The 15,251-nt window shown below is 49.6% G+C and overlaps 1 protein-coding gene across 2 annotated transcripts; it reads left to right on the plus strand.

Annotated features, from left to right (window-relative positions):
• Positions 1-9,572: 9,572 nt before the first annotated feature.
• Positions 9,573-14,764, plus strand: LOC124649950. 2 transcript variants are annotated; one of them, XM_047189517.1, is made up of 3 exons: positions 9,573-9,789; positions 11,326-11,388; positions 12,198-14,764. In XM_047189517.1, exon 3 carries the CDS (start codon positions 12,474-12,476, stop codon positions 14,349-14,351), a length of 1,878 nt encoding a protein of 625 aa, XP_047045473.1. In that variant the 5' UTR covers positions 9,573-9,789; positions 11,326-11,388; positions 12,198-12,473; the 3' UTR covers positions 14,352-14,764. The 2 variants fall into 2 exon arrangements, with proteins under 2 accessions (XP_047045473.1, XP_047045474.1); XM_047189518.1 differs by lacking the exon at positions 9,573-9,789 and adding an exon at positions 9,925-10,004.
• The last annotated feature ends 487 nt before the right edge of the window (positions 14,765-15,251 follow it).

Raw genomic sequence — 15,251 nt, forward strand, 5'->3', positions numbered from 1 at the left:
CCAAGTGAGAGCATGGTACCTGACAATAGCGAAACGCTGCTGAAGCACCCCAAAAGCACGCTCAACATTCTTGGGTGCTGCTTCCTGGCATGTTGCAAAATAGACTTCCATCTCGTTTGATGGAGAGGGAATTGTCTTCACAAATGTAGCATACATCGGGTAGATACCATCAGCTAGATAGTACCCCTTGTTGTATGTGTGGTCATTTACCTCAAAGTTCACGGCATGAGCTTGTCCCTCAGCTAGCTTGGCAAACACCGGAGAGCGCTGCAGCACGTTGATATCATTGTTTGTTCCTGCCATGCCAAAAAATGCATGCCAAATCCAAAGCTCATGGTCCGCCACCGCCTCAAGAATGACACTGCACTCACCAGTATGCCCCTTATAGATCCCCTGCCAAGCAAAAGGGCAATTTTTTCAGCCCCAATGCATACATTCAATGCTTCCGAGCTGTAAAACAAAGGGTTTGGGAAACTGCTCGACGCCCAATACGGGTGTGGCTATCTCATATATATATGGGTACCAAGAGGTACAATACAAGACATATACAATGCTACGTATATACAGTCTAACACCCTTCCTCAATCTTAACTATGGCCTAAAGTACAAATCAAGTTAAGATTGCGCCTACAACCTACAAGCCGTAGGTCGTGGAAGAGGCTTCGTGAAGATGTCAGCAAGTTGATCCTTGGAAGAGATGAACTTGATACGGAGTAGCTTCTTTGCAATGCGTTCCCTGACAAAGTGATAGTCCACTTCAATGTGTTTCGTTCGGGCATGAAATACCGGATTGCATGAGAGGTATGTAGCACCGATGTTATCACACCAAAGGACTGGAGACTGACGTTGAGAGACTCTCAATTCTCTCAATAAGGACTGTACCCATATGAGCTCAGCTGTAGCATTGGCAACTGCCTTGTACTCAGCTTCAGTACTACTGCGAGATACTGTAGCCTGCTTGCGAGCATTCCAGGCGATCAAGTTAGGACCAAAGAATACTGCATATCCCCCCGTGGATCGCTTGTCATCTGGATTACCAGCCCAATCCGCATCCGAGAAAGCTGAAAGCGCACAAGATGGGGCCGTCTGGAGAAGCAAACCATACGAGGCAGTGAGACAGATATAGCGCAAAATACGCTTCACAGCTGACCAATGAGACGTCCTGGGTGCATGAAGATACTGACACACACGGTTGACTGCATAAGAAACATCTGGTCTGGTGATAGTGAGGTATTGCAGCCCTCCAACGAGACTGCGATACTCAGTAGCTTCAGCAGGCGAAAGAATGTCTCCATCAAGAGCAGACATGCGATCAGTAGCAGACATAGGAGTGGTAGCATGTTTACACTTCAACATACCAGCACGGCGCAGCAAGTCCAGAGAATACTTCTGTTGTGTAAGAGTCAGCCCAGCATAAGACCGTGAGACCTCCAGACCAAGGAAATAGTGCAGAGCACCCAAGTCCTTAACAGCAAAATCACCACTGAGTGCAGACACAAGGCGATCAGCAACAACATCAGAGGAGCTGATAAGTATGATATCATTAACATAAACCAGCAGGTACATAGTAACCTCAGGACGCTGAAGAAGAAACAATGATGTATCAGCAGTGGACGGAACAAACCCATGAGCTCAAAGAACCGAGCCAAGTCGTGCATGCCACGCACGAGGAGCCTGCTTAAGTCCATACAGGGCCTTAACAAGGCGACAGAGGTGCTGAGGACGGGTAGGTTCAACAAAGCCTGGAGGTTGACGCATATAAACCTCCTCCTCGAGAATGTCATGCAGAAACGCATTCTGCACATCAAGCTGGCGAAGAAACCAACCTCGAGTAACAGCCAGAGAAAGAAGCAGGCGAATGGTGGTGGGCTTGACAACTGGACTGAATGTATCTTCATAATCAAGACCATACCTCTGTTTGAAACCCTTGGCAACTAAGCGTGCCTTGTAGCGTTCAATAGAACCATCAGCATGCTTCTTTACTTTGAAGACCCATTTGGAATCAATAACATTGACTCCAGACACAGGAGGAACAACACGCCAAGTGTCATTCTTCAGTAGAGCCTGAAATTCCTGCTCCATCGCAGTGCGCCAGTGAGGAATACCCAGAGCAGCCTGAAAATGACGAGGCTCAACAGTGGGGTCAGCAGTAGCATCAGCCACACAAGCAGCAATCCATGCAATAGTCCCATCCGTGCGTTCCTTTGGACGAAAAATCCCAGCCTGACTGCGAGTACGAGGTCTACGAGCTACAGGAGCTGGTGGCACTGGAGATGACGAGCCAGAGGCTGAGGACGAGGTCGAGGCCGAGTCAGGCGCGGGAGACGCAGGGATTGGCGAGGCCGACCCTGGCGAGACTGGCGACGATGTGTCGGACACAAGCAGCGGCGGGGAGCTTGGCGGTGGCGGGCCAAGCCGAGACGGAGATGCCCGTCGCTGGCGCTGGGCCGGGCGAGGCAGCTGTGGCGGACGGAGCTGCCGCGGGCGGGGAAGCAGCGGGCTGGGGGGGCGCGACCCGGCATGCATGGCGCATGCACGGGATCGACGTCCTGGACGTGATCCACGTCCACGTCCGGCGCCTGATCATCCAAGAGCTCAAGTCGAGCGCCGCGTCCGATACCTGCAGCATGGTTAGGAAGCAACGCAGGAGTATATGCATCATCTACAAATTGATCAGGCGACGGTGTAACGGAATGCACAGGTGGTATGGGTGTAGAAGAGTTGTTCGGAAGTGCAGAAAAAGCGAACACATTCTCATTGAACACTACGTCACGAGATATGTAAACACGGTTCGTGAGAACATGTAGGCACTTGTACCCTTTGTGAAGAGAACTATACCCAAGAAAGACGCACTTTTTAGACCGAAACTCCAGCTTACGCTTGTTATATGGACGAAGATGAGGCCAACAAGCACACCAAAAAACCTTAAGAAACGTATAATCTGGGAGTTCATTGAGCAAGAGTTCAAGGGGAGTTTTCATTTGTAGAAGTCTTGTTGGAAGCCTATTTATCAAAAAACAGGCTGTGGAAAAAGCATCACTCCAAAACCGAAACGGAACGGAGGCATGAGCTAGTAAGGTAAGGCCGGTTTCTACAAGATGGCGATGTTTACAGTCTAACACGAGCATCCCAGGAAACCCTCGTGCTGCATTCTTTTGCAGGATCCGAGATGTATGATATTCTCTTGGTGCTCTTAAATAGTCTTTAGCAAACACCGCTATGACGGCTTGGCAGAACCTGTAGAGAGTCTCTGTACATATCGACTCTATCATCCGTAGGTAGTCATTGGCTGTATCTGGAGGAGCTCCGTATGCAAGACAGCGCATTGCAATAGTGCACTTCTGAATTGAGGTGAAGCCCCACAAACCTGTGCAATCTTGCTTGGACATGAAGTACTTGTCGTACTCCCTTCCCTGACGCCGTGGAGAATCTTCAAGAACAGCTCCTTGTTCATCCTAAACTGGCGCCGAAATTCCTTTGGTAAATGAGTTGCGTCGTCGTTGAAGTAGTCGGCGTCAAGAAGCATTGCGTCGGCTTCACGATGCCGATTGATGTTCCTCCTCTTGTCTGGCTTTGAGCCGCCGCGTCGAGGCACGACGAAGAAAGGCTGGCGAACACGCATCATGTTCATCAGAATCAGCTGGTGCTGTTGCCGCCGAACAGCCTGAGCGTTCTGCTCCTCCGTGAACAGCTGCATCATCATCTCGTCATCGCTGTCCATCGTGGCAATCAGATGAACACCTTGCGGGCAGGGCGATACTATCGCGGTGGCGGCGAGCTCTGTTTCGGGCGAAACAGTGGCCGCCGGTCGAGGTGGTGGCGGCCGTGTCGATGGATGGCGGTTCCTAGACAGTCGGCGGTGTCTATTGCAAGCTGGGGGGCCGCGGCGGCGATGGCGACGGTGGCGATCTAGAGGGGTGGGAGTCGGCTCAGGCGTGTATAGGAGGAGGAAAATCGGTGTGTCTGGCTGCCAGGTGGAGCCCACACTCGTTTTTAGATGTGCCGCGAGGTGCCGGCGCGCCCGATTCGCGCCCTTGGCGAAGGGGCGGCATGGGGTTGCCGGCGATTCTATTGGGCTCCAAAATTGGCCGGCCCCGTTTGGGGCGCACCGGTGCGAGCCCATTTTCGCTGCCGGCCCCCAAAAGGCTATCGGGGCCGCTATCGGGGGCGCCGGTGGAGATGCTCTAACGGGGCGACGCATTTCAGCATCCGGAAATGTCCGCGCGCGTTCGTTTGCGTCGGCTGAAATGGTCGAAATCGACCGTGCGTCCATTTGCGTCGGGGTGGCTCCAGCGGCACGACGGATTTTTATCTCGATTTTCCATTTTTTATAACATGAAAACTTAATTTACATAGTTGAACACATGGAAAAAACCCTAAACGCATGCGCCTACTGGTTCTCCTCGTCGCTGTCGATCATGACGAGCTCCGGTACCACCCACGGCCAGTTGGGAACCGGCGGAACGTGCGCTGGGCGCGCCGACGGTGCTGGAGGTGGAGGAGCCTAGGCCTGTGGCGGAGGGATGTGGAGGCTCCCAGGCCTGTGGCGGAGGTGGAGGAGCCCAGGCGTGAGGTGGGGGCCCCCACGGGTTGTACGGCGGCAGTTGTGGCGTGGCCGAGTCCTGTAGCGCCAGTCGTAGGGCTTCTTCCTCCGACCGGCCCGGTGGCATGATGTCGGTGGCGTACCGGGGCAGCGAAGGCTGCACAGGTCGGTCGTTCTCCGAGACGAGGACGCCGAGCCTCGCGATCTCGTCGTCCGGCCCTCCGCCATGGCCGGATGCCATTCCTGGAAAATGCACGCGACGTAGTCGTCGCTGTCGTCCTTGGCCTCCTCGTTGTGGTACGCCAGCGCCTCGTTGTAGTCGTCATCGTCGTCGTCCTGCGCAGGCGTCAGCGCCTGCTGTCTTCGACGATGAGGCGCCAGTGGACGGTCGAAGGGAAAGTCCCTGTCGCCCATGAAGCCCGCCCTCCTCCTCGGATTCGTCTCGGACACGAGATATGTGCGCCAGCTGTCGGAGTCCATGTCGTAGGCGGAATCGACGCGGAGGTCCGGCGGTAGGTACCGTCTCCTTCGCCGGATCTCGGCGCTCCTATCAGGCTCGCGCGTAGGCACGGGAGGGACGGGCACCCGGCGGTAGCTGAGCCGCCAACCGCCAGGCATGTGCACGTCCCCCTAGGCCTCGCACGGCGTCCAGTTTTCGGTGCATCAGCCTCCCCACGCTTACGGGCAGCGACACCCTGTTCGGCCGCTCCTCCTTATTGGTGCCTTTGCCGGACGCCTCGAAGTCGTTTTTCTTCTTCCCCATGGTGTTGCGGCGGCGGTGGGAGTGGAGGTGTGGGCGATGGAGGAACGATGCCAGTGGACTTTTAAGGCCGCGCGCGGGAAAAGATGCTATTGAAGACGGGCGCCCGCCAGTGCGCGCGCAGAAGAGGCAACCGCGAGATTGATGGCGAAGGCTGCGGCGCAGACGCGGAAGCGCTGACCGCGGAAGCGATACCCTCGATAAAGGCTCGCTGCCGCAGCGGGCCCGGTGGAGATGCAAGCGGTCACTTGGTGCGTCCGCGCAGCGTCCGCCGCAACGCATTTCAGGCGTAAATATGCGCCGGGTTTACGTCGTTGCGGACGACCCCATCACTTTGCGTCGTTCCGCTGGAGGTGATACTAGACGCATTTTTGGCCCAGACGAACGCAAACGGTTCCGTTGCCCTGTTGGAGATGCCCTAACATGCTTGGCAATGCTACAGCAGACGCAGTTGCGAGTAGTAAACATTTTGCTTGTTGTCAAGACCAACTTGGCTTCGTTGGCCATCTCAGTTAAAAAAGGTTGAAACGAGCTGGACCAACGCAAGTTGTTGGCACGTAAAAAAAGGAGACGAACTGTGCGCAACTTGGCGGGGGCGTGACTCAGCAGGGCGACACGAGGCAGCGAGAGGAGACGTCCTTCCGTGACGTGGGCGAGCACGACCAACGGCGGCAGGCGGTGGCACGTCATCCCCCGCGCCGACCACCAGTCGCTCGGCCCCAGCCAGGGTGCCGCCGCAGGCTAGGCTAGGCTAGGCACGGATCTAGTATTGCCTCCTGGGTGCGGCGTCGCGTCACGCATGACGAGCCGCCCGGCAGCGACGCGTAGCGGGGCCCGCCGCGCGCCATGGGCGTCGCTGACGCGTGGGGCCCCGCGCATCGGAACAGGGGGTGGGGCCGTGCGGGAAAGCAAAGATGCGCCGCCGAGCGTAGCGTGCGTAGGCTGCGGGATTCTTCCGGGCGGCTTCGTTTTGTTTCGTACGTTGAGCACCCAGGCCCTCTCCAAACGTCCTATTTGGTGTTTTGCACCTCCTCCTCCTTTTTCAGTTTTCACTCGCTCTTTCTCTTGCGAAGAGGAACAAATCACTCTTTTGTATACGACGATCCGAGCAACCTCCATGCTTTGTTCCTATCTCTGTTTTAATAAAGCAAGCAGAGTCCTGCGTTAGAATCATCCAAAACCTCTGTTGCTTGTTTGAATCCCATCCGCTTCTTGCTATTTCAGTTTACTTTATTTATAGGTGTTGTTTCTTCTCCTTGTTCTTTCGTGCTACTATGTCCGGTGAGCGCATTGTTTTCAATAAAAAATAGGTTTTGGTACCATGTGAAGGTACATCCATTTTCAATATTGCTTCTACTTCATTGTTCTAATGCATACATGAGTGTGTCACTGTGTGTGCTTAGTACACGTAAGAATTATTACATGTAATAACAAAATTCATGCAATACGCTTAATTTATAGATAATATATTATACAAACTATGGGACTTCTTCGTCTAGCCACCCCCCCAACCACAGACCCAAGTCAGTAAAGTGGCGTGACTACAAGAGGCATAAAAGTTCAAAAGTTTTTCAAAGGGCCAGATGTGGTTTAGAGTTTGGCTAAGGGCCACATTTAGGATGAACAAGTTCCAACTATGGTTCAGACATTATATGACATCCATCCCGCATCCTAAGTCTTATAGCACAACAAGGAAGCATTCTTTTGCAAACGTAGATCCCAGCCAAATTTGTGCTTTGCTCTTATCAATATTTATTAATTAGCAAGTAGAGCACATTAGAAGCATCCAATACCCTTGGAGTTTGTTCCCTTGTTCTTGCAATTATAGTTTTGTTTATGGGACACTGTTTCTTCTCCTTGTTCCTTCATGCTGTTATGTCCGTTCAGTGCATTGTTTTAAGTAGCTTTTGGTACCATCTGAAGGTACATAATTTGATATATTGCTTGTACTTCAATGCTGCCAACTAAGACATGGTCCAAAAAAAAAATGAATCCAACTAATAAAATGTGCATGACCGTACTTTAGAGAGAACAATAAAAATAAACTATTATATGTGATTCATGAGGACGAATCTCTGTTGGAAACGCCCCAGCCTCCCGTAACTCCCCAGCCCTAAACGCCGCCGCGGCCTTTAGCGCCGCTGGGGCAAAGACCCTCGGGGCGTGGCGGCGGCGGGGGCCCTTCCTCGTCGACGCCTGGTGGACGGCGGCCGGATCCCCTTCCTCGACGCATGGCGGGCGCGCGGATGGGTTGGGCGGCGGCGGTCTGCGTTGCGCCCCCTTCTCCCGTCGGCTCTCCCTCGGCCGGTGCGGTTGGGATGGGCGGCGGCGGCCAGCGCTGCGGCCTCCCTCCTCCCGTCGGCTCTCCGCAGCACTCCGACAGGGGCTGGTGGTGGGCGGCGGCCGGGCTCATGGCCTGCGTCAATTTCCCCCCGCCTCTCGCCGGTGAGTGGAGGCGATCTTGGGCTTCACCCGCGACACGAGGTCGCCGGGGCGGCGGCCTTGGGTAAGACGGTGGAGGTGGCCCTCTTCTTCGTCGGAGAGGGTTGGCCTGCGGTTGGTGGTGGTGGATCTATCGATCTATCACCGCGTTCCGGCGGCGAGATGGAGATGCTTGGAAGCCGGCGACGGAGTCACCGGTGGAGGATTGGAGTGGCCAGCCCGGGATGGTCGCCGACGTGGGGGTCCGACCTGAATAAAGGCGGTGGTCCTAGGGTCTCTCTTGCGTGAAGAGGAAGACCTACCGGAGGCCTGGACTCGTGATCTAGCCGGAGTGTTGAGTTCGGAAGGCTCCGCCGGCGAATGTAACGGTGCTTTTTGCCTGGAGTTTGCTGGATCGGTGGTATTCGGTCGTGCGCACCCATGCTTTTATTCCGACCGATTGGTTCTAGAGGGAGCGGCGCGAAGCTCTTTTTCTGTGTTGACATCAAGTGACTATGGATCCATGATGAAAGTCGGAAGAAGAGAAGTTCATGAAGGCCGGAGGGGAGGACTAGCTAAGGGAGGTTCAAGTCTCCGCGTTGTTGAGGGACTTGCTTGGTGTTCCGGACTTCACAGCAGCCGGTATGAAAGTGGGGGCGACAACACAGGTGAAGTTCGAGTCCTACCTTTCGGGGTGAAAACCCAAGGTCCGGCCTTAATCGGTTGTGCCCGGCAATGACCTTGTTGGAGGCATTGTTTTGAGAGCGGGGACTATCTTCGGGGTGAAAACCTAAGATCGTTGATCGGGCGACGATGGTGTTAGCGCACTGTTCCCTTCTTGGAGGCGTCGTTTTTGGAGATTCTGTATTTCAGGTGTTGTCTTGGCGGTGGATGTATTGCTGTTGTTAGGCCCGAGATACTGTAGCGGGACTTTTGTTTCTTAGTTTTCTTTTCTTTTTTTGGTTGTGTGCATCCGTAGTGCCATTAGGGTGGTGCGTTGTTGCAGAGGCTGGGTGTAATTGGTATCGTTTTGATATTAATATATTCCCTTTACCGAAAAATGTGATTCATGAAATAATAAGAAAATTCGTGTAGCAAGCTCAATTTATGGATTATGTATTACGGAAAAATATATTAAAGCTAAGTATACTAATTGTGGTGCATACATGATATTAAGCTTATTATGTGTGATCTCTGTGTTGCCTACACCCTAAGACTTAGTCTTTTCAAGTATGCAATACAATAAATACTAGTGAGTAGTCTTTTTAGAAAGGAAAAAAAAGTAGCGAGCAGAAGCATCAGTTCTATATTCTAAGTCCCCAGAGATCACATAAGTCTTAAAGGGAGTATTAGAGTTTTTATCGATTCACTTGATTCAAAAAAAACACATGATTGGAATATCACCACATGTTTGAATCATACAAAATATATCTGCACAAAAAGTTAATTTGATTGTATCCCTGGGGAAAAAAAGACTATGCAACATGTTTGAGTTGGTTAAAACTATATTATAATATGTTGTGTAAAATACACATCATATCACCCAAGAACATTTTGAAGCCTGGGCAAAGAGTAAATTCAAAGGCTTAGGGTGCTATTTTGTGGAAATTCCTACAAGATTAAAAGCTATAAATCAAACATTCAGATGTAGGAAGGATTCGCAACAGTTGCAAATACTCCAGAATTCGTATAAAAGAACCAAAGATACCCCAAAATCTTTTGTGAAGATGGAGATTCGACGGTGACATGAAAACAATTCGAAACAACCACGATGGCCTACATGCAAATGTTTGGAGGAAAGATACTCTGCCACCAGTCTCTCTGCCACAGTATCACCACGCACTCCGACGAACGAAAAAACAGAAAAAAGGAAAGTCGCTTTTCGTCCGCCGTTAATCTCCAAGCTCCTCCTCCCCCTCCTTTCTCGTCGTCTCTGCTCCGCCTCTCCCCATCCCGAGATCGCATCGCCGCCACTCGCTTTCCCTCCACCGTCGCCGAGGCGGAGAGGAAAAGGACCCCGGCCTCCGCCGCCGTCGCCCCGGCCTCGGTCCCTCCTCCCCGCGAGGTAAACGCCTCCCCTCGCCGTCGTTTTTACGGTGGGGGCGGTTCATTCCTCGTTCTTTCCACGCAATTTCTTTTACTTTCTTGCCCAATTTCCGGGCGGCGCGCGCGCGTGCGCCTCCTCCTCCTCCTCCTAGTACTAGTATTTATACGTGCGGGGGTGCTTCAAGGAAAAGCTCTTCCAGCCCTGCTTCTCGTTTTCAGGAGAGATACGACGAGGTTCGTCTCGCATGCTCTTCATTAGGCTGTGCTTTAGGTTTCAGGCAATAGTGCAGGAGCGTTCGAATTTCGTAGCCGTGTTGCTCTGAATCTGTTAGTTCTTGGGCCAATTACGAGGTTCATTTAAAGCTAGATACCCGTGTCCTTGATGTTGATATGCACCTACCTAGGATTGTACAGTTCCGATCGTTTCTGATGTGAGGCTTGCTTGATGTTGTTTTGTTTTGTGAATTCATTGTGTTTCTGCTGCTGTACTGATTAGCTGCCAACGGGGAGAATTCTGGGCTACCTTGTGAGCCTAGCCCCTACCGGAGTGTAAATTATGCCCCTTCTAATTTCGCGTTCTTATGTTTGGAGTAGTTGTTCGGTTTGTTATTCTAGTGAATTCATATCCCCTTGGCGACCTCTGAGCTACAGTACTTTGTATAAAAGCTGGATTTGGTCTAGGATTCATTTACTGTGCTGTGTCTGTAAGAACTTCAGTACCATGTTGACGGCACAAACCTATAGTGGAAAATGGTATTATGTAAGAATAACTTATTTGCAAAGATAAAATCCAAAACTTTCTGGATGTGGCTATCCAGCGCTTCAAGTAGTTTTAGAGCTGAATGATTCGCAGCAGTAGCTAAATAGCAATGTTCATGCATTTCTACATTAGCAAGGAGAAGATTGGGTGTAATATACTGTTCCTATATTTAGACGAGTCATACTTTTCGCCGTGCTAACGAACATGTTAGGCATTTTGTTAGTAGTTAATTATGTATAAAGCTGATACGTTTGTAAGTTCATTTATTGGATCTTTCTTTCATCCACAATCCTAGCTTGCAAAGTGATAGCATCATTAGATGTCTGCTTTTAGTAGTCAGTGCTTTAGATATCTTTATTTTCTTTTGTGGTTTATCTGGCTAAAGATTGAAACCCAGTTTCAGTTTTTTTTTTGAATATTCTTCTCATATGCGATTCGCGGGTGCCTAAAATATAAAGATGTCGGCTATGGTCCCTTTTCTGGTAGACATATACCGATTCTCCCCCGTTTCCCAAGGATTAGGGTACTTATGCTAATATTCGTCATCCTACTGTAAAGTTCTAAGCTTTGGTATTCATGCTAAAAAAAATTGTACATAACTATGTCAGTTGGTGAATCCCTGCGTTTTCAAAGCTAGAGATATGCCATCTTTCTTTCACCATAGGAATGTTATGTTCATCTTTGGAAGTTGTTGTTAAATTCTTAGCTACTTTACCTAATTTTCTGCGGGGGAACGATACATTTGTAGAGATTCTATATTGATTGTTGCGTTGGCTTGTATTTTTCAATTTGCAGACACAGTTGCTGGAATTTCCGATTGTCTGCTTCAAATACGTCCTTGCTATTTCATTCTCCCAGGTAATGCCCAGAAGCTCCAACTTCCCCTATTAAAATGATATGATAGTTATATTAGGGTATTAACTGTTAAGTTCCCTTGCTATTTCATTATTATATTTTTTAACTGTCTCATGTAGTACAATCTCACTTTGGTAGATAGACTTTCATTTTTAGATATACCAAATCTACACGTCAAATGCACGTTACAAATATATATTGGATGATATAGGTAGTATTCAATATAGAGTGAAGTGAATCATCTCTTTTGGTCATTGGCGTTGGGCCTTTGTAGGAGTCCAAGAAAGCTTGGTACTGTGAGAATAGAGCAGATAATGAATTAACTCTTATATGTGAATATTACTCTCCTTTAAAACTCCTAATTTTTTAAATTATGAGGTAATTTTTAAGGGTCTAACTTAATTTATGAGCCATCAGATGTGACTATAGGTGGTTATGGTCATTTAGTTTCCGCAACTCGTACCTTTTATAGGTGGTTAAGATCTTTCGACTCGATCAGAATCTCTCTATTTTGCCAATAGGCTTGCTACGACAATAAGGGGTTGTATTTTCATTCCCTCAATGTTATACCAAATTTCAGAGCAATCTAAGTCATATTATCTTGTTGTCATGTTAACCATTCTAGGTTTGAATATAGTGAGAGTCGACATTATATTCCATAGCATATAGCAAGAGTTGGCATTATACTCCAGATAGTAGTACTATGTGGAATTGAATACCTAAAGAAGCCCTTTTCCTTTGATTTGTTACTATGTTAATTTGTTTTGTATTGTGGAATTTGTGCATTATTTAACTCATTTTACTGTCTGCAGAACATATCTCACTTGATCAGATGAAAGACCTGGCTTGGTATTCTGGCCTGTAGCATCATCAGTGTTCTGTGAATAAATAGCAGTTCCCTACTTAGAGCGCTGGAAAATGGATCGTAGGGACACTTCAGGGTTTGTGAGCGGAGGCTGCGAAGACAAAATGGAGTACTAGAGCTATATTTCTAACTTGATAGTTTTGTTAACCATTATTTAAGCTGGTCCTTTCCATAGAGGTTGGCTGGGCTTGGGCACCGGAGATAGTCACTGCCACTGAGAACAATGGACCCCAGACTTGGGCCATCAGCGTTTAACATAAGCTTCTCCAATCCAAATGCCTATGTGAATGAGTTCCCTGTCATTTGTTCAGCCAGCCATCCAACTGCTAGTTCTAGTCAGGTTCATGTGCTAGCTCAGGGCAGTTCGTACGATCTGCCAAGAGGGACCAAGAGAAAATTCGATGGCTTGTCGCTCGTTCTCGGAAATTCATCAAGCTCCGATTCTAGCAAGCAAAGCATGCGTACTAGTTCCACCATTTCTTCTGCTAAGGGCAGTGGTGATGATTCTTCTGTTGATTTGGGTTCAAGTTATTTTACTCTGGGCAATGAAGGTACTTCCACGCTCGATAAGCAGGCTTGTGATTTTACAAGGACTATGGGGAAATCTGGGCTTGATCTTGAGCTATCTTTGTCTGTTGGGCCATGTCAATCTTCTATTACTGGGGCAGATCTAAGTGCAGCAACTATACAGAATAATACATATCTTCAGCCATGCATTATGGACTTTGTCCAAACAGTTGATGAAGGATCTACATCTCTACACCGACCAGATGGTGGCCAGGTCCGTTCTTATCTTCGTTCTGCACAGATGGCTGGATTTTCTCCTGGACAAATTTTCCCAGCTAGCTCTAACCAAACTCAAGGTCTGCCAACATTTCTCCAACCACAAGAAAGTCCAGCATCCTATACTTCGGGGTTTGTCAGTCTGCCACACCGCAGCATTAGCACAAAAGTTTGTTCATATCTGGGATGTGTAAAAGGAGCAAGAGGTTCGTCAGGGCGATGCATTGCTCATGGTGGAGGTAGAAGGTGCCATAAAGATGGCTGCAGCAAAGGGGCTGAGGGCAAGACCATCTTCTGCAAAGCTCATGGAGGGGGTAGGCGCTGCGACCATCTTGGGTGCACCAAAAGCGCAGAAGGCCGTACTGATTTCTGCATCGCCCATGGCGGTGGTCGGCGTTGTATCAATGAAGGATGCAGAAGAGCAGCCAGAGGCAAATCTGGTCGCTGTATTAAACATGGTGGAGGAAAAAGGTGCCAACAGGACAACTGCACAAAGAGCGCAGAAGGGCGTTCAGGCCTATGCATTGCTCACGGAGGTGGTCGTCGCTGTCTGCAAGCTGGTTGCGGCAAGGGGGCACAGGGCAGCACTGATTTCTGTAAAGCTCACGGTGGTGGCAAAAGATGCACGCACCCTAGTTGTACCAAGGGTGCAGAAGGAAGCACACCATTCTGCAAAGGTCATGGTGGAGGTAAACGCTGTGCAACTCAAGGTTGCACAAAAAGTGTTCATGGCGGCACCCTCTTCTGTGTCGCACACGGAGGTGGAAAGAGGTGTGTAGTAGAAGGATGCACCAAGAGCGCAAGAGGCCGTACCGATCGCTGTGTTGGTCATGGCGGGGGCAAGAGATGCAAATCTGCTGGCTGTGATAAAAGTGCACAGGGAAGCACTGATTTTTGTAAGGCGCACGGAGGAGGCAAACGCTGTTCATGGGGATCTGACCTTGGAGGCCCTCCTTGCGATCGCCTTGCGCGAGGAAAAATGGGTATGTGTGTCCATCATAACCCACTGCTGGATGACGATCGCATTCATGGGGGGCAAACACTGGGTGCCCTTGTCCATGGAGATTGCCTTCCACATACTGAAACAAGCAGGCAAAACATCTTCGTGCGTCCAGTGGAGGCTCCTTCTCGTGTGCCGGTCCCGGCTCCTGAGCGTCGGGTACACGGTGGCAGAAGCATTATGTCCATGTTTGCTAATGGCATGAGCTTTGGCGACGAATCCACCAACGATGCGGAGGCTAGCACTTCTGCATCTCGCAGCCGCAGACCTGTGAATGGCTTGGAAGCAAGTATCCCTGGTCGCGGCAACTGGCTCTAGTGCCCTCAAAATTCATCGCCTGCCCTCCACTTTGGTATGACTCGCTACATGTCGCAAGTCTCTATCTTCTGCCCCTGTTTTCCTGTCTGAAGACTACGGTGTGATTGTGTGAACTGTCCTCATGCTCTCTTCGTATTAAGTAATTAATCTCCCCTGTAAGTTAAAATAAAGGGGAAAGGTAACATAATAGGTGGTCAAGTGTGAGTTCTAGGTCCTGTATTGCAAGTCTGTATTGGAAGTCTATGTGGTGGTATTCGACGGCGCGTCCAGAGTTACTCCTGTTGGAGGTTCCTGTCAGGATATATCAGGAACATTACTTCAAATGTTGACGTTGCTGCTACTGCGTTGCTGTAAACAATAAATATGATGTTTGCATGTCTGTTTTCTCTATCCGAAACAAGAACCTTATAATGCACTCCTATATCGCTGTCGATGTTGTGTTGTCAGCTTGTCAGTTGTCAACATGGCAGCTACTGTGTGCCTCGTGTCAAGATCCTGCACGCGTTCTTTGAGGACATAGGATTTTTCAAATCCTGAATGCCTTCTGTAACCTGAATATATCATTTTGTGGTACAACACAACGACCGGGGCGTCACAATAATTTCAGTTTGTCAGTTATCATTTCATTTCGTATCATATACAAATACCAGATTAATACTGTTTTTCCCAAAAACCTCAAAAATAATTCCTTCAGGTTCAGTTGAAGTGTGGTACTACAACGGTTAAACCGGGGAAAGATAGACGGCTAAAGTACTGCTAACTGACATTTATATGCCTCCAAATACTCGGCTGGGTAGTAATGCAGTGGTGCTGAAATCCTGAGATGGATATGTTCTCGTGATCCTAGCCTGAGACACTCGTGCGTCATCTGGAACGAGAAACATGCTGCCTCGCACGCTG

Source organism: Lolium rigidum, chromosome 4 (genome assembly GCF_022539505.1).
Source record: "Lolium rigidum isolate FL_2022 chromosome 4, APGP_CSIRO_Lrig_0.1, whole genome shotgun sequence".
Lineage (NCBI taxonomy): Eukaryota > Viridiplantae > Streptophyta > Magnoliopsida > Poales > Poaceae > Lolium > Lolium rigidum.

Coding starts and splice junctions, on each gene's coding strand:
- LOC124649950 (XM_047189517.1), top strand. CDS start 12,474: ATGGACCCCAGACTTGGGCCATCAGCGTTTAACATAAGCTTCTCCAAT.